Source organism: Penicillium expansum (genome assembly GCF_000769745.1).
Source record: "Penicillium expansum strain MD-8 chromosome Unknown contig312, whole genome shotgun sequence".
Lineage (NCBI taxonomy): Eukaryota > Fungi > Ascomycota > Eurotiomycetes > Eurotiales > Aspergillaceae > Penicillium > Penicillium expansum.
Window position 1 is genome coordinate 116,144 of NW_015971265.1, and position 23,645 is coordinate 139,788.

Sequence of the window (23,645 nt, forward strand, 5' to 3'; positions counted from 1 at the left end):
GAACGAGTATAAGCCCTAAGTTGTAATGAAGAGTTGCGAAGAAGTTTATGAGATATTGAGGTAGAAGGGAAAAGGAGAAGAAGATTCAGTTTGCAGGGGACGTTAGGTTTTCCCCTTGGTATTCAACTATACGGAGTACAGGAACCTGTAATAATACTAGTTTACCTTAGTGCTCTATAGTGCCCCTTAGTGTGCCGTGGTATACTTTCATTGCACTGCGCTAGTACTAGCATGTTTGTTGTACATCAGAAACGATCTATGTTTGCTTCACGAGCCTTGTCTCCTAAAATTCGTCTCCACCCAGCACGAGGCGGACTGCTTCCGATGAGGATTGATCGAATTCAAATGAGAAGTCCACTAACCTATAAAGCTCCCAGGCTCATCATTCGTCAAGGAAAAAAAACAAGAAGCAAACCAGTCTTCTATCCGCTCATTTTTTTCCTTCCTAATCCCGACGTGTGCTGTGGGATTTCTCTATAGCTCATGTCGTGGTCGTCTAGTTCGCTTTCGTGGCGGAAGCCGCGGAGTGCATTCCTCACTCTCTTTCATGTCACTCTTTTGACTCTTTCTTTTTCTGTTCCATCTGCTGCTATCTCGGCGCCCATTCGGCTCCCTGCCAGTCCTGGGTATCAAGGCAGGTCTAATGCGTGTCCCACTCGATGTGCGGTCTCGGGACCCAACCCGGCCAACTGGTCCATGTACCACAATTTTGATCAACTGGCTTCGTGTCAGGAGTCTCTCTTTTATTCTTTCTCTTTCCTTGATCCGGTTGATGATGCTCATACTGGCCATCACATCTACGCCTGTACTTCTTTTGGCCCAGATTGGGGAAATCTACCGGCAAATACCACAAATCTTCTCTTGCAGTCATCAGACGCTCCGGAGCCCGTGAATGGTACCTATCAGATTGGATACTGGCCCGCCGCCACGGGTTCTTCGGTTTTATCTTCTCTAGTCACACTCACCAATCAGCTTCGGCAGTACTTGGTTAGGGGATTAGGCTCCATCGATCGTCCAACCATTCTCTTCGCCCGCTATGGCTCCACCTCCGTCGGTCTCTATATCGGTCAAGCATTGGATAATCGAGGTATTGGGGAAAATGTGCTGTCTTCTTTATCAGATTCAATTGCGTCTGCCAATGCCAGCCTTGCCGCGAGTGTAGCGATGCAATTCTGCGAACCTGGGCAAACTTCGCACCATGTGTTCGGCCTGATTGCGACGGGCAATGGAACTTTTGATTCCGTACAGGCCGCCCTCTCTTCGTGGTCCAAGGCAAAATGTTTGACATTTCCGGTGGTTCAAAACATCACTGGCACACTCTCGCTCGTGAAACCCTTGTTTAATGCCTCCTATTATGCCACCACTGTCCATCCCACCCGTCCCCCAGTCTCCCATGCCACCTCAACTAGTAGCAATGCGACCTCTGTTCGGGGCAGGGCACTCGCCCCTCGGACAACCTGTTCCACAGTCCAAGTCGTTTCTGGAAATTGCTATGATTCTTTGGCGTCTGAATGTGGTATCACATTAGCCAAGTTCCTTCAGTACAATAAAGTAACAGACGACGATTGTTCCACCTTGGTGATAGGTGAGCACTTTTGTTGTTCAGCCGGTCAACTGCCAGACTTTTCTCCTAAGCCGCAATCCGATGGTACTTGCACGACATACACCATCAAGGCAAATGATAACTGTGAGACGATTGCTGCTTCATACAGTCTCACGGTGGATGAGCTTGAGAATTACAACAATGATACCTGGGCTTGGGAAGGCTGCAATCCTCTCTACGTGAACAACATCATTTGTCTAAGTGAGGGTAATGCGCCAATGCCGGCCTCTCTTGCCAATGCAGAATGTGGGCCACAAGTTCCCGGAACATTGACCCCCGCGAGGGGAACGAATATTTCCACACTCAACGAGTGCCCTCTGAATGCGTGCTGTGATGTGTGGGGCCAAGTAAGCGGACCCCTGACTCAACGGTTGAGTTGACTTTTTACAATCGATCAAAGTCGCTGACAATCCTTCCAGTGCGGTACAACATCCGACTTCTGTATCAACACCGGCACTGGCGCCCCTGGAACCGCCAAGAATGGTACCAACGGCTGTATCTCTAACTGCGGCACAGCTATTGTGCAGAGTGATAAACCTGCCACATACAGGAAAGTTGGCTTCTACGAGGGTTTCAACTTGCAGCGGCCTTGCCTCTATCAGGATGTCTCTCAAATTGACTTGAGTGCTTACACACACATTTATTTCGCTTTTGGTGCCCTCTCCTCGTCTTATGAGGTCCAGATCCCCAACGGCACCGCGACGGGTACCACCTACGAGTTCGACCTGTTCAAACAGATCGTAGGCACAACGCGTATCTTGTCGATCGGTGGATGGGCATTTTCCACCGATCCGAGCACGTACATGATTTTCCGTGACGGTGTCACTTCTGCTAATCGGTTGACAATGGCCACCAACATTGCCGACTTCATCAAGGACCATGACCTCGACGGCGTCAATATCGACTGGGAGTATCCAGGAGTACGTATTATCGTCGCCCTTGCTTTTCATGACTCTTTGTGTTGGGATTCCCAATTGACATTTCGACTTTCGCGTTTTAGGCATCAGACATCCCTGGTATCCCTGCTGCTAGTACCGATGACGGTACCAACTATCTCGCCTTCCTTGCCGTCTTGAAAAACCTCCTTCCTGACAAGGAGATAACAATTGCGGCGCCAGCGTCATACTGGTACTTGAAGGGCTTCCCCATCAAAGACATGGCTGAACTCGTGGACTACGTCATTTACATGACCTACGATTTACATGGACAGGTATGGCATCTGTGATGATTAGGTACTTGATACGCAACGATGAAGACTAATCTGAACATTTTCTACGTCCGCACAGTGGGATTCCCACAACCAGTGGTCACAAGAAGGGTGTCCAACAGGAGCCTGCTTACGTTCGGACGTGAACATTACCGAAACAGAGGGCGCTTTAAGCATGGTGAGTTTGCTCGAAGTGCAGATAGAGACTGGAGGTCAGTACGTGTTCTTATTGGCTAACCTACTTGTTTTTCTCTCTTCGTACAAAGATCACGAAAGCCGGTGTTCCTTCCAACCAGGTCGTGGTCGGAGTGACTAGCTACGGACGATCGTTCGCCATGGCCGAAGCGGGCTGCTATGGACCAGATTGCACATATTTGGGATCAGCTGACGACTCGCAAGCTACACCAGGAAAGTGTACCCAGTCTGCAGGCTACATCGCCAATGCCGAAATTTTGGCGATTCTCGCAAACTCCAGCCGGGTCAATGAAAACTACATTGATATTGATAGCAACACCAATATCCTTGTATATGATGACACTCAGTGGGTTGGATGGATGAGCGAGGGCATCAAAAATTCACGAAAGTCGGTCTACCAGGGCCTATCGATGGGTGGCTGGACCGACTGGGCTACTGACTTGCAGAAATTCAACGATGCTCCTTTCACCTCGACATCCTGGACTAAATTCACCAGCGACGTTATTTTGGATGTTGACCCTTACGTAGAAGGCAACCGAACAGGCAACTGGACTTCCTTGACCTGTTCAGACGCCGCTGTGCAAGATGCGCTATACATGCCCTGTTCGCAGCGCTGGTCGGAGCTGGACGCATCCAATGCGTGGTCAGATGCCATCAATGTCTGGACTACTATCGACGAGCCAAAACTCGGGAATACTGAACCTGGGTTCACTTTATCTATCATGAACACCTTCCATGCTGGGGAGTCGATGAACTGTGGAAGTATTGCTCCGAACGGCGCTTGCTCCACCACCGAAACTTGCGCCTGGTTCGAAGGGTTTGGCGACAGCGGTGAATCGGGCCCTGCGGCAATGCTTATCTACAACTCTTTCACGGTTATCAACGAGGTAAGTCTCTTACGTGCTGCTTGAGGACAAGACCCGATTAGGAAAAAAGCAGTGCAGGCACCAGATGGGCTCATGTCCTTATGATGAAAGCAGCTGACAGACAAACTCGTCGACCAGGCATACTCTCAACTATGGTACGCCATCAATGGAATCGCTGCAACGTACATCGACAATCAGCTTTCAGACTTTGAGGATACTTTTGCACCGGTCCCTCCAGCTAAGAGCGATGAGTGGCTGGACATCCTCATCGATTTGCTGGGTCTCGGTCTTACTGCGGTCGCGGCGCCGTTCTTTGACGGAGGTGAGCTCCTAATTTGAAGTTCTTCCTCGTCGAAGGCTATCAGTTATCCCGTTTGCCCATGCTAATGCCTCCTAGTTTTTGGAGCTCTACCGGCCCTTGAAGCCCTAGGAGAGGCAGGTGCTCAAGTCGCTCAAGATGTTACATATTCCGCCATCGCGTATGGAGTTTCAATTGCTACAAGTACTCTGCCTTCGGCCGCACCGTAAGTACTATCTTCGCTTGCTATGATACCACAGGCTCAAATGATCATCTGTGGCAAAACTCACTACGAATATGCTGAGCTCTTGTTACAAAAGCAATCTGGCTGATGAGTTCTGTGCAGGGGCGATTGGACAGCGGAGTCTCAGGATAGTTTCAGTGCCACTATGGGCTCCGTACTCTACGGCTGGTCTAATGCCACGGCAAACCAACTTTATACGCTTTTCAACGGTTCAGAGACCTCTATCACCCTTCTGACAACCCTCATTAGCGACGGTAAGCTCATCGAGGGCAGCGGCGGCGCCCCATCGGTTGGCTACCAGGTATCGGATTCAACATCCTCCGATGTCGAGGCTTTCATTGGCAAAGCTTTCTTCGGGTACTCCATTCCAACTTTGTGGACTATTTCCGGTTCTGCCGCCTTCGTCATCGACTCGGGCTATCCATGCAGTGCACAAAATCCACTGACCGATTATATGACTGCTTCCACCCAAGAGTCTACATATGCATGCTACAACGATAACCTGTACTATCTGGTCTACCCTGATGGCACGGAGGATGGTTGTAGTGATCAACATGAGGAAAAATGCGTTAAAAAATACTTCACTGCTCCGCCTGGCTTGGACACTCTCAGTTCAACTACCTGGGGAGGCATCACTCTATCTGAACTGATCGAGGGATCTGTCAACACATACATCGCCAACGGCAACGCGAATGGAGGACCTGTCGCTGATCCGATGGATGCACTAACGCTCAAGGACTTGTCGAATCAGAACATTACCACGCCCGGCTATATTCGCCTACCGGTATGTACTGCGCAAGTTGCCTGGGCCTCCTGGACGAACCCAGCGCAGTCCAACTCCTCCGCCTCAGGGTACCCCTGCAACCCTCTCCAAGGCGTAACCAAATGCAGCGGCTACACTTACGAGGATGAGACCACATCCGCCTCCCCCTCTGTCTCAGACTGCAAGACCCTCATGAAAAACATCGCCGGCACGAGCGGCGAATGGACTACCGGCATCGATGGACAGCGCGCAATTGCTAAATACGGCACCTGCAAATTCGGCGTCCAGAATGTTGGCGTTACAGGCGATGTCACTTACAACACCGGCAGTCAGGATATTGTGAACATTGTCACCGAGGCCATTTCAAAGTACGAATGGGAGGGCCATGTTGGTGCGAAGGGATATATGAAGTGTAGTGGTGACGCGGGCAGTCAAAAGGTAGAGTGGGGACTGTATTAAATAGGTATGCTGCTTTGACTGATAGGCTTCTGCGGATTGGCCGTGCAAGCTGTTGCCATTGCTGCTATAGCTTCTACATGGATTTGGCACGCTCTAGATTCGATGGTCGTTTTCCTACCTTGAATGTATTAGCGACACTTAATTGAGTTCTATTTAGATGTTTTATCAGCCCTGATGTTCTTGGATGAATTGATCTGGCAACTAATGGTAATCACAGGTCCCAATATTACAATCACAATCTATCAAATCTTAGGACAACTACAAATCTCTTTTGGAGATATCAAGGTTTTGTTACAGACAAATCCACTAGTACCATTCTCGCGATAGCGCTTTAACCCCTTTCGAAGTGTAAACATTAAAAATTTGGAACATCGTCGACGACTCGTGACTCCCGGCTTCTAAGAATGTGACCAATAGCCACAGCCATCTATAACAAAAGAGAATTGACAATCTCACCCGCCCCTACTTGTTTCAGTATCTTTTAATCCAAAATCCGTATGCAAATCCTTTGTGAGCTCCAGTTGCTTAATAGGTAGGCACAGAAGCAACCCGATACCGCCAAACGGAATCGAAATCCACCAAACCCATCGCAGGCTATCTTGATACACACTGAGCACTTCCGCCATAAGGTTCGGGGTATTATGCAGAGTACGCATCAGACCCTCACTGGCCATGGCATATGCACCACCATTAGCAAGTTTTGCGCGCAAATTCACATCACTGACGCGATACAGCAGCTCCTGGACACGTGCATTGAAGATAGTGGTTGGAACAACAATACCCCATATACAACCAAAGCTACGCATGAACGCCCAGGTGGAGGTTGCAGTGGCCACGTCGGACTCGGGTAGAGATGCCTGAATCGGAGGTAGTGTGCTGGAGAAGATCATACCAGAGCCAGCACCGAAGAGTATCTGGAAGCCAGCCCAGTCGCGAGCAGGTGAATGGTCGTCTAGGAGCGAGAAGAGGCCACTGGCGATGGTGAGGAATATATATCCTAGGAAATGGAAGACGCGGTACTTGCCAGTCATGGCGATGATCACTCCCGTAATGATGCCAAAAGGCGCAATTGCGGCAGTGATAGGAAGCACATATAGCCCAGATTCCGTGGCAGTCGAGCTACGTATAGCCTGGAAGTAGACAGGCAGGAAATATCCTACCCAGTACAGCAGGATAGACTGAAGAAAAGCAATCCACAGTGCGCATGTCGCAGTTCCGCTTGAGAACAGCTGGAGTGGAATCGAGGGCTCGGCACAGAATCGTGACACTTGATGACGGTAGAAAAGGAACAGGCCCCCGAGACCTAGGATAAGAGGTAAAAGTACTCGCCACGAAGACCAGGCGTACGTTGTTCCAGCCCAAGTGAGGGCGAGCAAAATTGAGATAACGGCAGCTGTGAGGATGGAATTACCAACGAGATCCACGCGTTTGAGCTGGTGCCACACGGTGCCACTTCTGGGCGGGTGTGTGACTCGAAGGAAGAGCACTAGTAATAAAAGTGACGCAGCACAAAGCGGCAGGTTGATATAGAAAACCCAACGCCATGAGACATACTGGGCAAATGCGCCGCCTAGAACGGGGCCAATCACTGTTCCAACTGCCCACACAGCTGCCATGAGTGCGACATATTTACCTCGCTGGCGGAGGGGGACCAGATCACAAATGACGATGTCAACGAGCGTGTTAATACCGCCGCCACCGATGCCTTGGATTGTTCGCCCCGCAATAAGAAGTCCAGTGTTCTTCGCACCACCGGCCATACCACTCCCCAAGGCAAATATGACAACTGAGATGATCAGCATCCATCGCCGACCGAAGATGTTTGCGGTCTGACCGAACAGTGGCAGGACAACTGTCGATGATAGAATGTATGAGTTTGTAATCCACATATACAGCTCGCCGGCATTAACATCAAGGGCGATTGTGGGAAGGGCGGTCGAGAGAATGGATGTATCGAGGGCCGAGAGAAAGGTCGTCACACATAGTGCTGGGAACACGGCCCAGAAGCGCCATGTCGTCTTTGGAGTGGGATGGTCACTATTAGATTGCGTTGGTGCTTCCTCGCGCTCTTGATGTTGTTCTTCTGCTGGTGCACGAAGAGGCTCTTGTACAGCCGGTTCGGTGATCGGCGATGGCTTTTCCATGGCTTTTCCCTTGACGGTAAATCTACTTCTGCCATGGTATATATATGTCGTGAAATCACAGTGACATTATGGCGTGACATTAAATGATTAGGGCATTTGGAGCTCACCCTTAGATTCCGAAATCCGGTCCCCAAACCCGTTCCGACGTTGATCAAACCCGGTCCACGGGGGATTTCTGTCAATCATTTCCAAAGAAAGTTAGAGGCACATGTCATATGGGCCCGGGCACGATCTGCCATTAAGCGCTATTATTCTACTCCGTACCTAGGGAGTACTCTGCTAATCTTTATTTGAGACATTGCTAATAGCCCCCTATCCCACCAAAATTTGGCTGAACCCGCCAAAAGGCCTTCCTGTTGCAGACAGCTTACTATGCATCCAATAAAGCAAGATCCATTCCATAACTTGTTCTGATCCAACAGTGGACACGGATTTGAGGAGCAGATTTCATTGGTGTTGAAGAGCTATTTGTAGTTCATATTTCACGTGCACCTTCCAAGGTTGTTACCTTACTTACCTTGCGACCTCATGTAGAGTAGAATCTTGATTCTGTAAACTTCACAAACATCAACTAACTGTTGCTATCGTGAGTCTTCCCATTCCTGTTAGCACTCTAGTCCAGTTCGTACCTGTGGATAGTTCCTCTCTTCTTCGCGCATTTCAGAGATTTTCCAGTACCATCTTCATTTCATACAACATAGTAGATACCCTAGATCCTCTCTCTCAATATCAATGATCCTGGTGTAAAGCTGTTTGACAGAAATCTGTAAAATCTGTCCGTTCAGGATTCACGGCCGAAGTATTATAAATCTGGGCCGAAAAATGTCGGTCGAACAAAGTGGGTCCCAGCCAATGTCGGGATAAGGTAGTCCGGATTAGGTTAGGCCTCGTTTGATTATCAGTCCCATTTACTACCTGGGTATAGTTTACTATACATGTAGTTTACTATAGCCGCTTAATGTAAAAGTGGTTGTTAGGAATCGAAAACTTCCCTTACAAATCGTCCTAAGCTTAGAAATCTACTGTCGTGAGAAGAATTTGGCAGGCTTATTAAGAACACTCTTTCTTCTCTGTGGGAAAAGGTAAGTATAAAGGTAAGTGCTACAAGGAAATTCCTCGAAGATATTATTCTATAACTATATTCACTGGTCTAGACGAGCTTCGCCGTCCACATTTTTGGCCCTTTACCTCCCTCCGTTCCTTGCTATATTCCTTCCCAGAAGGCAGACATACAAGCTCGACCCACAGGCGAGTATCGGCACTATACCCATCTTACCCAGTTTCAGACTGGCCATACAGTCGCTGCGATGGTGGTCCTTGATAAAAACCACCAGGGATTGCCTGGGAGCAACCTGGAAGACAAAGGGCTTGACGATTCGGGGTCATCTAGTCGTGCGGAAGACTACTACAACGATAGGAAGCAGACACCACCAGCAAATGACAATGCTCCCCTCGCCGAGCCGGAGGCCCCGCCACGGGACATCACTGGCTGGAGGTGGTACTTAACCCTGGCGTCTATTCTGGCATCGACCTTCCTCTATGCACTTGATGCGACAGTGGTAGCCGATCTCCAGTCAGTTATCGTTCAGGATCTCGGTGGTGTCACTAAGCTTTCATGGCTCAGCGTTGCATTCCTGTTGAGCGCGACGGCTACCAACTTAGTTTGGGGCCGTATATATGGTCACTTCAATACCAAGTGGCTTTATATCTTCCATGTGACTCTCTTCGAGGTCGGCTCTGCAATTTGCGGTGCGGCGCCCTCCATGAACGTCATGATCCTGGGCCGCGCCATTGCCGGTGTGGGTGGGTCTGGTCTGTATGTGGGATGTATGACGCTCATTGCGATGACTACAACTATCTCCGAGCGTCCAATTTATATCTCCTGTACTGGCTTGTCATGGGGTCTGGGGATTGTGCTGGGTCCTGTGATTGGCGGCGCCTTCAGCGAGTCCTCTGTGGGCTGGCGATGGGCTTTCTATATCAATCTCTTCATCGGAGCTGTCTGTGCACCCTTCTACCTCTTCCTGATCCCCAACAAGGATCCTCGCCCCGGTGCTTCCATCAAAGAGCGTTCTATTGAGCTTGATTACCCCGGCATTGTGCTTCAATGTGGAGCTTTGACTGCATTAATCCTGGCTATCAACCTGGGGGGCGTCACTTACCTTTGGAACTCTGGTCGCATTATCGCGATGTTTGTTGTGTCGGGAGTCTTGTTTATTGCTCTGGGTATCCAACAGGTCCGGACAATTGGTGTGTCCTTATCACGCCGCATAATTCCGGTGCAATTCTTCCGATCGAAAACTGTTCTCATCCTCTTCGCTGCCAGCGCATCAGGGGGCGCATGCGCCTTCGTACCAATTTACATGATTCCTCTCTTCTTCCAATTCACGCGCAACGACGGTCCACTCGATGCCGGTGTGCGACTCCTTCCATTCGTGGTAGTGATGGTGGTGTTTGTCTTTACCAACGGCAACCTTATGGCAAGACTGGGCTACTACATGCCCTGGTACTTGCTGGGCGGCCTGCTGATCGTGCTCGGATCAGCCCTCATGTACACCGTTGATCAAGAGACCTCACAGAGCCGAGTGTACGGCTACACCGTGCCGTTGGGTGTCGGAGTTGGCATGTTCATGCAGGCTTCATTTTCAGTCGCGCAGGCCGTCGTTTCACCTGAAAACATCGCCCCAGCCATTGGGTTTATCACCCTGGCGCAGTTCGTAGGCATTACTATGGCTCTTGCTATTGCTAACGCCGTTCTCCTGAATGGCTGTCTTGACAAGATTGAGGCTATTCTTCCCAACGTACCCTCGGCCGATATTCAAGCTGCCATTCTAGGTGCCCAATCAGACCTGGTCAAGAATCTTTCCCCGGAACTCAAGACTCGCTTACTTGATGCTATCGTCAAAGCCATTGGCAACACTTATATTCTAACTATTGCCGGTGGCGCTCTTGTGGCTGTATTGAGTCTGCTGTTGCGTCGCGAAAAGTTGTTTGGTGTACCAAGCGGCGTCCATGCGGCGTGAGATATGGCATTGGTTTACGGCGCATAGATTCCAAAATGACTTGATTCTTATTCAAATATCTTTCAAATTTCTCAAACTACATTTGAGTTATAATTGTCAGCTTCGGTGTTTGTGCTTCTAGCTGCGGTGCTGTTTAAATAGTATCTATCTCCTTTCGACCTGGGATTTTGTGTGTTTCGGTAACCAATTTTTTTGGAGAATGGGAAAATAGGCTGAATTTCAAATAAAAAGAATTTAATAATTGCACACTTTTAGTGCTACTCTAGTTATGCAAAATGTATATTGTCATTTGTCAGTTGACCAGGTATCCTAGCCCCAGGCTTGCCCACTGCATTTGCGTTGAACTCGAGCTCATCTTCTCCAAAGCTCCCTTTCTTGTACTCGAGCTAACGCTCAGGGTGGAAGGCGCTCAGGTTGCGACTTTCATCCCGGTCGTTGGCCTTAGTATGCTTGTTACGCAGTTTCTCGTCGACGGAAAGCGATGGTGCAAAAACTTCAGTGTCCCAGACGGCTTGCCGCGCTACACTGGTCGCGTGTAACCGGAGGGCCTCCTCCAGTACGCCCTCTAGATATGGCACTCGAGTTTTGTTAAGCTCAACAAGCGAAGGGGGGCGTGTTGCTGCGTAGGCATCGGTATAAGTGAATAACAGCGCCTCCGGGTATTGGGTCATGTAGATAAAGGACCATGCAAGGGTAGTGCCGGTTGTATGTAGACCGGCAATAAATTGAAGAGATCATAGAGCTCAGATATTTGAAGCTAAAGCATCCCAGTTCATATTCATATCAACATCAAAAGCCGCCACGGAAACCAGATCAGCCAGAGAGACTGCGGCATCCGAATCTGAGTATTCTGGCAAATGAATTTCAGTAGAGATTTCTCCTGCCTGCGGGAAATCTCCGTCCTCTGGATGAGAGGGGTTTTTCATTTCCGATGCGCCTGTTGGCTGCCTAGAGACTTTGTGAACTAGCTTGGCAAGGCTCTGTGCTCCCACATCCGCCATGTTGCTGACTTCCGCTAACATTTGCAGGAGACTGAGTGCATCTTGTATAGCCTTGATGCACTCCGCTCGTGTCAAGTTCGCCATACCTGCCTGAAGAGGATCAACCTTGGTGATCCTCGAGCTGTGACTTTCGACGTCTCCAGGGAAACTTTGATTCATGCATAGTGATACTAGAAGAACTGCAGATTCGAACGTCGGTTGAATAATTCCTGTGTACCGTGTTTGAGAGCCGCCAATCAGAGAATGCAGTCTAGATACCCCTTGCAGAACATAGAGCGCAGAAACCGCCAGAGCCTTTTGCTGGGATGATAGCAAGACTTGCTTGTACTTAGGAAGATGACTTGCGTCCAGCAATATGGCTGGCCGGAAATTGTAACAAAGAGACTCGAATATCGATATGAATAAGATTTCTCTTTGTTTTGCAAGCATCGGAAGTCGTGCATCCCACTGCTTGTTTGGTTGGAGGGCAAAAGCGGATGGCAGCATAGTCAGGAACTTACTGCACAGTTTTTCGTATCTCTCTTCGGCAACAATCACATCATAATTAGACCCTAATGTTGGACACATGCTCCTCCAGAAATTGGCCAGGCGAACCTGAAGGATGCGCTCAGTGAATTCCTCGAGGCCATGGCCGTCATCAACATCAGAGCCAAGGCGCATACGCGGCATGTTCTCCGGCTCTATCCCACTGGGTATAATAGGTATACGGTCCAATTGTCGTGATAAATAGCTGCAAAGTCAGCACAGACTATTTATCAGAGATACGACAGCAAGGAGAATATATCCATGCACTCACCTATCCCATATATAGAGGTTACAGAATATTCTGCGACGCGTTTCCTCCTCCAACTTACCCATATCTAGAACCACCAAAGGAACATCTTTATCTGCCCCAATTCTTTGAGCCACCTGTATCGCGGACCTGAGTGCATCTCGGAAGTCCTTCATCCGGCCCTCACACTTGGCCTTTAAGCCAACAAAGGCCAAGTGTTGTACGCGAAGAAGGCTTCCCTTGGAATTCAGACGGAGACAGATTTCCGTGAGACTGTCAGCAGCTTCGTCGCACGAGTGGCGAATATCCGCCAGTGACATGTCCCGGATCCGTTCAATGGTACATGATGGAGAAGGGAGATATTCGGATGCATATGAGCATATTCTCAAAACGAGAACCGTGAACTCAATCTCAAAGAGAGATGATGGCTTTTTGACAGTTCGCCAGCGTTCGTATTCGTCTAGGATCCATGGAATATGAACAAGCTGATCCATCCTAGGCATCACAAACCGTGTTAGTTAGATGATGAGTTCCTGGTATAGTTCTTAGGTTTTCCCCTCATCATTTGCAGTACTTACCAATTCACCTCGCGCACAAAATATTTCAGTAAGAAGTCCAAGATTGGGCCGTCAGGAATCTTGTCTAGACACCGTTGAATCTCCGAATCATCTTGATTCGGCAAAGCTCGACGATTGAAATTTTGGTCCTCTCCATCCCATTGCTCCGCCTATTGATGAGGCATATCACTGTTAGGAAATTCTATATCAAATCATATCAGAATATGAAATTGTGAATGGACTTACCCTCCGCAAAAGCGCTATCGTGTTAGTTTGGCTGTCTTTGGAATAGCCAAAGACGTCCGTTAGAGACGAAGACATTGTATTGCTTGCTGAACTCCTAATTTTTTCTACCTCAGAAATGATCTCAAGAGAGACGAGGCTCTCGCTCCCATTGTGGGAGTTCCTTTGATCATATTCATTGTGGCGATTGCGGGTTTGCAATAGCGGATTATCAGGGGGTTGGATGCCTTCCGATGGATAGTATGCGCAGTCTTCCGGGCGACGGCGGCGGGTGCAGTGGTTACAAGGGTTCTGACGGTTACACTGTACAAGTTAGGGCGGTCGTCCCGGGACTCTTGTCAGAACTACGTGGGTTTTTGCACAAGCAATACCTTTTGCTTTCTGGTGTAGCAAGGAATGCAAGATGACACCTTGCGTTTTCGCGAGGGCTGCATCATTGGAGCAACAGCTAGCACGAGTGGCAATCTGTTAGAATCAGTCCCATTGATCTGAAGATCTTGTGATTTGAAATTCGCTAAGTCTATACGGTGTACTCCGTAGCATGCAAGATATGACATCCAAGGTGTAATGTATGGCCTAAGGCAGGAATATAGGCACACAGGCACCAAGATCACATGACCGTATCATCCCACCTTATGCCTTATAGATCAGGCATTCAAGCATTCTATAACATCATCCCCCACCTCGGTCCCTCATTTTGCGCCAATAACAAAAAGATAGGACTTGTCTCCAAGAACCCCCGAGAACGGCCAGGAACAGTTAGGAATACTAAATCCGAAGCCAACTTATCTTAATAGCCGACACCTACAATGATCCGAGATGACTCATCTCTCATCCGATTCGTCTATGATTAATACAAATCAGATAACACTCAGTCTCGGCCGTCTTTTCTTGATAATCCATGTGTTTCGGTATCTTTCTTCTTCGGATCACCTCACCTGGGCACTTCGTAACTTTGTAAATTCAGGGCCAGTCCCCACTTCGCCATAAATCCCGATGGGCCGATATGTGTAAGCCGTAACCTATTAAATACCTACTAGTACAGCACTTCTTCCCTTCCCCTCTTCTTCTTGTATCCACAATCTTAACTTCAATCTTTCTCTCTCTCTCTATCTCTCTCTTCAATACTTTCAATCTTCAAAATGGCTACTAAGGGTTTCAACGCTGGCGATGCCTTCCCCCAGGACGTGACTTTCTCGTGAGTTATTGAGTTATCTTCAATTGCGTCCCTCCAACTAACAAGCAACAACAGTTACATCCCCTGGTCTGAGGAGGCTGGCGAGATCACCTCTTGCGGTATCCCCATCAACTACTACGCCTCCAAGGAGTGGGCTGACAAGAAGGTCATCCTCTTCGCTCTTCCCGGTACGTGACCGCTCTTTCGAAATTTTCAATCCCCCTCCCCCTCCTCTCCATGCCTCCTGCAAGGTTCTCACGCTGACCGCAACTCTGCTCTACAGGTGCTTTCACCCCCGTCTGCTCCGCCAACCACGTCCCCGAGTACATCCAGAAGCTCCCCGAGCTCCGCGCCAAGGGTGTCGACCAGGTCGCCGTCCTTGCCTACAACGATGCCTACGTCATGAGCGCCTGGGGCAAGGCCAACGGTGTCACCGGAGATGATATTGTATGTGATCCATCACCCCTCTATTCAACCTCTGCCAATCCCTCCCCCCCAAAAAAAATCATAGACTCAATTGACTGACTTCCGTCTTTTTCTTCTAGCTCTTCCTCTCCGACCCCGAGGCCAAGTTCTCCAAGAGCATCGGCTGGGCTGATGAGGAGGGCCGCACCTACCGCTACGTGATCGTCATCGACCACGGTAAGGTCATCTACGCCGCCAAGGAGGCCGCCAAGAACAGCCTTGACCTCTCCCGGGCCGAGTCTGTCCTCAAGCAGCTGTAGATTCACTCGTTTGAAAATAGATTTGGGTAAATGGGCTGGCGCATTGTTTCATGGGTGATTGGGGAGTCAGGCTGCGATATATGTGTTTTGCAAATATCCAGCACTGTTCCTCCCCTCTGCTTTCGGCGGTTTTCCGAATTTTTAGATCGCCCTGCTGCTTGCTCTGTTACCTGAAGAGTGAAATACTTTTAATGAAGCCACGAGTTCATTCTTTATATCCTTCTCTGTTCTCTTTATCCGGAGTAAATCGTAGTTTAAGGCTGATTTGTTGTATAACATGGGTACAATCTTAGAACTATACGTTGTCGTTTTGATTGGTGCGCTGCTTTGATATTGGACTAGTGCTGAAGGCCAGTGCCACTGTCGTCCGTGCTCAACGCCTCGATGGAAGATCTAGATCGTCAGCAAGTCAATTGCCAAGCATCCAAACTTTACAAGCTGTGCGCAATGACATATCTGGACATAATTGGCAATAGCTTTTAAGTGGAAGCAATAATCTATTATATTATACTCCGTAGGCCCTTTTATCGGAATGAATGAAGCTTTTGATCTACAGCCTACTTCACAATGGTGCATTAAATGGATAGTGTCAATCGTTCAATATCATGGATAAAATTATCCAATTAAGTTGTTAAGAGTTGAAAGTCCTTCCCAGAAAGCAATGGATATACGCAAAAATCATAAAACACTGTTCAACGCCAACTTCGAAAAATCAAGAATTCCTTAATTTCGACGCCACGGTGACAGATTTATTCTTCTTCCGGTCTTTCGTCTGCAAGCCACGACTCAGCCCACCGCCGAGACCACGCGCCAGAGATGCAAATGGCGATGAATCCTGCCACACATCTAAATCGTGTTCGAGTTGGCCAACACCCTTCGGGGACGGTGCCTCTTTTCGACTGGGAGCCAACGCCAGAGGTTCAGATTGTCGGCGATGAGAGTGTTTTGCCTGTACAAGGCTGTGCTGTGTAATGGGTGCGTACTCTTTGGGGCCAGGGGATACTGGTTCCCGCAAGGGCATGGGTACATCAACAGCAATGTGCTCGGAACATTGGCAGCCGCATCCTGTTGGGCAGGAAGGAAGGAAATTGTTCTGGTCTGGGTGATCGAACGGGCTGTCGAATGTGTCGGCCGGTCGAAGGAACCAACGCCGATGGCAGTCGAAACAGGTCACATGTCCGCAGCTTAAACAGGGGATCAGCATACCGTCGACAACCTCGCGGCAAATGACGCAAGGTAGTCTGGTTGGTAGTGGCTGCCGGGGCTTGCAGTTAGGGCATCGGCGGCCTGATGGTTTGCGCCGGTGTCGCTTGGAGGGGGTATTCGGGACTAGGGGTTCTTTATTAAAGATGGAGAGTTGCAACGCGTGGCCGCAGCTAGCGCAATGGCGCTGGAAGTCAAGAGCTTTCGGGGTAACATCCTGCTGTGGATCTCTCAATACAGTCTCATCGGAGCCGGTGCTGTTCCAGTAATGGCTTGAAGTCAAGTCGTCCACTCGATCAGCCACAGCTCCAATCTTAACCACTTCACTTTGTTGAACGGGAAGGTCCCAAATCGATAATAGATTGGCATAGGCAACGCGGTATGACCGATACAGCAACTCCTCATCATCTCTTTCAAGGAAAGAGTCTTGTGCCGGTCCATCGCTTTCAAATGCACTTTGGTTCTTGTATGTGACCTTGAATCTTGCGGGTGGTGGTGTAGGCTCGGGTGCGTGATCGCTTTCAGTGTCGGATTGAGTCTGCGACTAGAGAGCAACGGAGGTTAGACAGATCAAACTTTGCAGGCATCTCGAAATAGGATTAGAACTACTCACCACTTGTCCGGCTGCCACGCTCGGGCTATTTTGAGGAGTCGGCTTTTTCTTGTCCATCCTAGTCAACGGTGGTGACGCAGATGACGGTCCGAATGTGAATGAACGAGATAATGAGGACGCCAACACCGATCCAAACCCAGATCCACTCCGTGCCTGGGATTGCTGATCAGGCGATGCAGCCATAGAGACATTGTGGCTTGGATTCTTTCGGTCAGCAGCGATGCCTCGGGGGCGGGACATAAATGGAGGAGTAGTGCCTGTGGAATACGGGGGAGTAGAATCGAGACGCCAGATCTCACTAGACGAGCGTGCTGAGGTCTGGGGCGCGGGCATAGCCTGGACCTCTTTGAGAACAGATGAAGCTGGCGTCGCAACTGGTAGCTTTGTTGGAATTACCGATGGGACAGGGGTAAAATCTAATGAGAAATCCTGTTTCCCGGGTGTCTTTTTGGCTTCCTGGTTCTCCAAGAATCCCTCTTGGTTGGCTTCCAGTAGTACACATGAGAGCATGGCCACCATTTGCACATCACCAATGCGCTCAAAGTGCTTGAAGAGAGCAGGGACAAGCCAATGACTGCCAAGGGGGTGGTCGCCCCAGCGAATAATGCTGCCCTTCAAGTCTCTATACAGCCCATCTCTTCCTAGACCACCAATTCCGCTCCCTTTTTTGTGTGTACGCTTTTGCAACAGCCCTGACTCAGGCAAAGTGCCGGGACTTTTCCGGACATGCAATACCAACTTGATCAGACCCCAGATTTGGGCTAATTCGTAGCAGCCAGCGTCGAGGGCAACAGCCGCGTTATGAGCGCATACCTCTGTTCCTTTGCCACAGATCCGATATTGACTCGCCAACTCCCGCTTGACAGGTAACATATCACTCAGATTATGAATAGATACGATATTCTGGGGTGCCTCTGATTTAACTGTGGCTCCACCTCCAGTCGATCGCTGAGAATTATCTGTTGATCGCGGCCGGTGGATGCCATAGCTGCCGACACTGCGCCATGTTCGAGGTGCTGGGAAAGGTGTCGGCAGGCCAGAAAGAACGTCAGAGGAGCCCGAAGAGCTCGATGTGTCTGAGTATGAGTCGTCCGAATCATCCGAGGTACCATCATCTGTGCTTGTTATCGTTCCCATTCCGCGTGGGCCGGGCGAGCTGGTATTTAACCGGCCGAAGCCTTCAAAAACTTTGTCGCCTCTAGACCAACGAGTCATCTCTTTAAAGCCCATATTCTCAAACAACTCGGCTGACTTATCCTTCTTTGGTTTTGGCGGAAAGAAGCAAATGAGGCGGCCATCGTTTGCCCAAAGCGCTCCGCATGCTTTGGCCACAGGCACCATGACGTTCGCATTGACAGGACGAAGTAGCTCAGAACTCATCCCCAGCTCTTGGCTCTGGGTCATGCCGACTTCATCCTCGTCGCTGGATTCAGCTTCTAGTTCACCGTTGATAGGTGACTTGAGAGTATCGCCAGTTTCACCCAATATCCACGCGATGCTGTCCTCCAGGCTGCTTTCGCCTAAAAGATAACGCACAGCACCTTCCAGGCACCCTCGATTTCGGGACATATAGGTTTCAGCAATTGTGCGCAGTTCAGCGGTAGTCTTCGCAGCCCACTCATCGGTGACAGCTGCCGTCTTTTGGAATGCAAAGGTGGGGATAGCAGTTTTGGGATAGCTCATGGGGAACTTGATATCAACTTTCAAGAACAAGGAGGCTCCGTCAGCACCCCAGGGCCCGTTGAGAGAGATGGAAATTTTTCTTTGTCGGACATCAACTGAATCGAATGCCACCTTAGTGAACTTTTCACCGACCTGGCTGATTTCATCTCCTAATGTTTCAATGTCCCAGCCTGAGATCTTCACACCGCGCATCCAAGCAATTGGATTTGTGTCGGCTCGTAAATTTGACCTCGGCTGCATGCCAACTCGATCAACATGGCCTCCTTTTGTCCAACCACGAGCGTGAGGAACAGTGATGGCGTTCATACCTGCCGCAGTATTCTGGTTCTGATGTCCAACAGAGGAAGCCACGTCAACATCATCGAGATCTAAATCTGAATTCACATCGCGGAAACTCCGATATACGGCACCGAGCCGTGTCACACCTCGTGTGGAGATAAAGGACTTTCCCTTTTCGTACCCGACGCGCGCCAGAATTTCAGGGTTGACTTTATGCAGTCGAAGCTCCCTGTCTGTTCCCCACGTAACAAGTTGATATTCGCGATGGTCAATTCCATCCGCTACCCCTCCGCGCGGTCTCCACAAGAACTCTTTGACTTGTCCCTTGTGCCCGGGAAAACTATGTACCAAAGGCAAATCGTCCTCTGGGCTTGCGCCCTCTTCAGCTTGTCGGCTGTAAAGGTGAAGATCATTGTTGCCTCTCTGTGGCATTGCAAGCATCCCCCATCCAAACGGCGTATTGCGTGCCCGCCACACGGGGAATGGTGTATGAATCTGCTTCTCTGGAACGTCTGAATCGGTGGTGTAGTCCCAGAACTTGATGGTTCTATCTAAAGAACATGTAACTAGAGCACCTCGTCGAACGCGATTCCAGTCAACTCCATATATCTTGGTGTCATGTGCTTCAATCGATTTGATCGGGTATGCGCCCATACGGTCATCCCAAATCCGAAGGAACCGGTCATGAGAGCTTGCAATGATATGAGGATCTTGTCGATTCCATTTCACCTGAGTTGCGCCAGTAAACCAATCCGAGAATGAGACCGCTGGCCGCGACGGAGTACGTAAATCCCAGCAGTGCACAAAGCTGTCCACGGAACAGGTCGCTAGGATATCTGGGTGGAATGCTGAGAAATTGATATCGGTGATTGCTCGAGAATGGGCGTGAAGCACAATTTCAATGGAGTTCTGCCATGTTTTCATGGCCAAATTCCAGACCAACGCTTTCTGGTTGGATGTACTGACAACCCACTGGTCGCGCGCAGCGAATGGCGACCACTGGACATCGGCCACCTCCCATGGTGTGTGGTGAGGGAGATATCGTGGTGGAGAATATGGCGAGTCTAGGTCGATGACATGTAGACCCTCCTTGGACGCTAGAACGACATCGCGTCCACAGGGGGATATTGACATAGAACCCACTGGTTGCTCTACATGAAAGGAGCTGTCCTCTTCAAACGTCGGGCTCTCCATAGCCGAGGTGAGAGGCCTCGGTTCCATCGAGCTAGACATGGTGACTGCAATTGCCGCTCTGTTTAATCTCCGGTGTTCGTCGGGCCGCGATCTTGCAGGAACCGGGAAGTCAAAGGTCTACCCATGCATATAACACAAGACCATGTGTATTTTGTAGTCATGTACCTCTTCCCATTTTCCACAATGGCAATCCGCTATACTTGTTCCATGGTTGAAGATGTTATCTCCTCGACTTGTCGCGAAGACTGGAGAGTTAGGTTGCGATAACGCGATAAGGACGTGCGTGGCTGGTGCTGTGGCTGTGGCTGTCACTGTGGGATTATGACATCACATGATCTCGTATACGGGACGCGAAATAACCCCGCCATGCAAGAGCCCCTCGGCCGGTTACGTCGAGATCTGGATCTGTTTTTCGTGTTGACTTGTGCTTTTCTTTTCTCTATTGACTTTGTCTGGTTGCATCTTGTGGTTCTACTCCACGTCGAAAGTTTACAAGTTCCGGGTCTTCTTTAGGAACAGTCTCCTCGTCTGAAATTACCAAACCAGGTCTACACGCGTGTCGATAAGCCGGTTCGCCATGGCTTTACCCAAGAGAATCATTAAGGAGACGGAACGTTTGATGGCAGAGCCGTAAGCAGCTCATCTCGCTCAAAGTATCATTTGCATAGCTAATACGTTGTGCTTGGGTTACAGTGTTCCAGGTATTAATGCTGTGCCCCATGACGATAACCTCCGCTATTTCGATGTCTCAATTCACGGACCTGCGCAATCTCCATACGAGGGTAGGCTCGCGGTAACAATATTCTTGCATCAATTGAAATATTGACTCACTTTCTACAGGTGGCATCTTCCGACTTGAGCTCTTCCTACCTGACGACTATCCTATGACCCCACCTAAAATCCGCTTCCTGACCAAGATCTACCACCCCAACATCGATCGTCTGGGTCGCATCTGTTTGGATGTCTTGAAGAGTAAGACACAATATGATTTGTTCTCAAGCTGCAAATATCTAACGTTGGTTTCTAGATAACTGGTCTCCAGCTCTCCAGATTCGTACGATCCTACTTTCGATTCAGGCACTGCTTGGAGCCCCGAATCCCGATGACCCGCTCGCCAACGACGTTGCTCAGAGATGGAAGGACGATGAGCCCGCCGCGATCCAAACAGCAAAGGAGTGGACTCGGACACATGCTATGACCTAAGTCCGTTAGTGTTATGCGACCATGAAGTGCGGGACAACCCTTTCTATTTGTCATAGCAGGCATTGAATTCCAAGCGTTTGTTATTGGGCAACCTTGTTGCTTTGAGTAGGATTCTATTCTCTACTCCTCCCATTACCCTATTCCCAAGTCATTCTAGCTTTCTCTAGCAGGCGTTGCAGATTAAAAACCTCGTCGAGAGTGTTTGATCGTACATTTGATGTAGTCCAGCCACTTACAGTCCCTGCGGTGTCCAGATCATTGTATCGTTTATTGTACCGGTGTGGTCCTCACCTTGAGAATTTTATAGATGTCTACAAGAATAATCGACCGCTCTTATCGCCTCAGTCCTTGATGACATGAGACTAATAATCTGATCTATTCGGCCCAAGATGACATTAGGGATGTTATACGTAAAAGTATACCGGCGTGTTTGTGGATGTTTGGATGTATAAGAAGGCAATAAAAGCTCAAGCCAACGTACAGAGCACCAGAGCACTTCTCTATGTATAACCCGAGGGCTTCATCTATTCCTATCTTCCAACCCTGATGGAAAGGGCCATTGAAGAGAAGATGCACCCCAACCGTGTAGGCATAGACTGGGAACACATAATTGTAGATGAGGATCGTGCTTGAGTTACTCTACCACGAAAAGCTTCCACCTGCATATGTAGTCCAGATTCAAATGAATTCGACTTCATCGAGGGCCAAGAGTAATTCGTCAGCGAAAATTCCATGTTCTTTGTGTTTAGTCATGAACTTGTCAGTAAAAAAATGTGAATTGGATATCACTTTAAGTATTTTATCATTTGGACTCAAATCCACATATAACTCAAAGCAGAGACTAGGTGATAAAATTCAAGCTATGCAACTACCCTGTTCAGGGATCATGAGCAATCGAAGTATTGGAAGAGAGAGACATATCATGTGACCTTATCGATAAGTCAACCCGGAAAGGGCAGAGGCGGTCACGTGTCGCACTTTAGCGAGCGCCCGCACCACAATTGGGTCAGTAGCATCACCGCGATCCACGATTTACGACAACCACTCAACGCCAACCGACCCCCGTCAGCGCATCTCCATCCGTCAAGATGCGTACTTACGACGACGCCTTCAGCGGCCAGAAGATCTACCCTGGCAAGGTGCGTTTGCAATTCCCGTCGTCGCTTTTGGGAGGAATTTGTGTGCGAGGGAACACCGGCATCACGGATTCGACATTCAAACTTCGATATTTCAATACCGTCACAATTGTCACTCTCCGTCGTATCCGAACCGCCGCACATAAATTCCGTCGTCCTTTTCTTGCTGCTAGAAGCTAATCTTTGATATTCAATGTTTTAGGGCAAGCTGTTTGTCCGTGGCGACAGCAAGATCTTCCGCTTCCAGCGTGGAAAGTCCGAGTCCCTTTTCCTTCAGCGCAAGAACCCCCGCCGCATCGCATGGACTGTTCTCTTCCGTCGCCAACACCGCAAGGGTATCTCTGAGGTCGGTCGCCCCTCCCCTTGGATTATTGTTAGATTGTGTGGAGGGACAAAAGGCCGAATCGAATGGTGCCGCAAACCATGAGACGGAGCAAGAGGAGGAATTACCACGTCACCACCATGATTCAGATCAAATGATGGAAAATGCGACTGCAGATTACTGACCGGGTTATCTTTTTGGATATATAGGAGGTCGCCAAGAAGCGCACTCGCCGTGTTGTCAAGAACCAGCGTGGTATCGTTGGTGCTTCCCTCGATGTGATCAAGGAGCGCCGCTCCCAGCGCCCCGAGGCCCGTGAGGCTGCTCGCAAGCAGGCCATCAAGGACGCCAAGGAGAAGAAGGCTGCTTCCGCCAGCGCCAAGAAGGCTGAGAAGGCCAAGGTCGCCGCCTCCAAGGGTGGTGCCCAGCGCATCCAGAGCAAGCAGGGTGCTAAGGGCTCTGCTCCCAAGGTCGCCGCCAAGTCCCGCTAAATTTCTTTATGAAATAGTTGGGAATGGAGGTGTTCGGATAGGAGCAGGCTGTGACGGTTGCGATATGATGGAACTTACGGGCACCGGAGCTGGAGTACTGTCTGTGAGGACTGGCCTTGGGCCTTGACCTTGTTTCTGGAAATACTTTATGCAATACAATTTCATGCAGAAAAATGGGAACAAAGGAATCAAAAAATGAACCCCCATGCGAGTATTAAAAATATGTTCTTATCCAACCTCCAGC

At 49.4% G+C, this 23,645-nt stretch overlaps 9 protein-coding genes across 9 annotated transcripts; 5 read left to right on the forward strand and 4 right to left on the reverse strand.

The window, feature by feature from the left end:
• Window positions 1-696: 696 nt before the first annotated feature.
• Window positions 697-5,635, forward strand: PEX2_091460 (Glycoside hydrolase, superfamily; the record flags this gene model as incomplete). The annotated part of the gene is made up of 8 exons (XM_016746416.1): window positions 697-1,950; window positions 2,023-2,523; window positions 2,604-2,813; window positions 2,890-2,988; window positions 3,077-3,892; window positions 3,986-4,193; window positions 4,269-4,395; window positions 4,516-5,635. The coding sequence occupies 8 exons, from the start codon at window positions 697-699 to the stop codon at window positions 5,633-5,635; spliced, it is 4,335 nt and encodes a 1,444-aa protein (XP_016600132.1).
• A 452-nt stretch (window positions 5,636-6,087) lies between these two features.
• PEX2_091470 (MDR family MFS transporter) lies at window positions 6,088-7,779 on the reverse strand (the record flags this gene model as incomplete). Its single annotated transcript, XM_016746417.1, has 1 exon — window positions 6,088-7,779. The coding sequence occupies one exon, from the start codon at window positions 7,777-7,779 to the stop codon at window positions 6,088-6,090; it is 1,692 nt and encodes a 563-aa protein (XP_016600133.1).
• Window positions 7,780-9,086: 1,307 nt separating this feature from the next.
• PEX2_091480 (MDR family MFS transporter) lies at window positions 9,087-10,802 on the forward strand (the record flags this gene model as incomplete). Its single annotated transcript, XM_016746418.1, has 1 exon — window positions 9,087-10,802. The coding sequence occupies one exon, from the start codon at window positions 9,087-9,089 to the stop codon at window positions 10,800-10,802; it is 1,716 nt and encodes a 571-aa protein (XP_016600134.1).
• A 386-nt stretch (window positions 10,803-11,188) lies between these two features.
• PEX2_091490 (Cytochrome P450) lies at window positions 11,189-11,473 on the reverse strand (the record flags this gene model as incomplete). The annotated part of the gene is made up of 1 exon (XM_016746419.1): window positions 11,189-11,473. One exon carries the CDS (start codon window positions 11,471-11,473, stop codon window positions 11,189-11,191), a length of 285 nt encoding a protein of 94 aa, XP_016600135.1.
• A 72-nt stretch (window positions 11,474-11,545) lies between these two features.
• PEX2_091500 (fungal specific transcription factor domain-containing protein) lies at window positions 11,546-13,453 on the reverse strand (the record flags this gene model as incomplete). The annotated part of the gene is made up of 4 exons (XM_016746420.1): window positions 11,546-12,533; window positions 12,600-13,070; window positions 13,154-13,302; window positions 13,379-13,453. 4 exons carry the CDS (start codon window positions 13,451-13,453, stop codon window positions 11,546-11,548), a joined length of 1,683 nt encoding a protein of 560 aa, XP_016600136.1.
• A 1,064-nt stretch (window positions 13,454-14,517) lies between these two features.
• PEX2_091510 (peroxiredoxin family protein) lies at window positions 14,518-15,277 on the forward strand (the record flags this gene model as incomplete). The annotated part of the gene is made up of 4 exons (XM_016746421.1): window positions 14,518-14,573; window positions 14,628-14,740; window positions 14,836-14,999; window positions 15,098-15,277. The coding sequence occupies 4 exons, from the start codon at window positions 14,518-14,520 to the stop codon at window positions 15,275-15,277; spliced, it is 513 nt and encodes a 170-aa protein (XP_016600137.1).
• Window positions 15,278-15,989: 712 nt separating this feature from the next.
• Window positions 15,990-20,288, reverse strand: PEX2_091520 (Mtc5p; the record flags this gene model as incomplete). Its single annotated transcript, XM_016746422.1, has 2 exons — window positions 15,990-17,024; window positions 17,094-20,288. 2 exons carry the CDS (start codon window positions 20,286-20,288, stop codon window positions 15,990-15,992), a joined length of 4,230 nt encoding a protein of 1,409 aa, XP_016600138.1.
• Window positions 20,289-20,826: 538 nt separating this feature from the next.
• On the forward strand, window positions 20,827-21,452 carry PEX2_091530 (E2 ubiquitin-conjugating protein UBC13; the record flags this gene model as incomplete). The annotated part of the gene is made up of 4 exons (XM_016746423.1): window positions 20,827-20,879; window positions 20,943-21,031; window positions 21,090-21,221; window positions 21,277-21,452. 4 exons carry the CDS (start codon window positions 20,827-20,829, stop codon window positions 21,450-21,452), a joined length of 450 nt encoding a protein of 149 aa, XP_016600139.1.
• Window positions 21,453-22,540: 1,088 nt separating this feature from the next.
• Window positions 22,541-23,401, forward strand: PEX2_091540 (60S ribosomal protein eL24; the record flags this gene model as incomplete). Its single annotated transcript, XM_016746424.1, has 3 exons — window positions 22,541-22,591; window positions 22,791-22,934; window positions 23,120-23,401. 3 exons carry the CDS (start codon window positions 22,541-22,543, stop codon window positions 23,399-23,401), a joined length of 477 nt encoding a protein of 158 aa, XP_016600140.1.
• Between the last annotated feature and the right edge of the window lie 244 nt (window positions 23,402-23,645).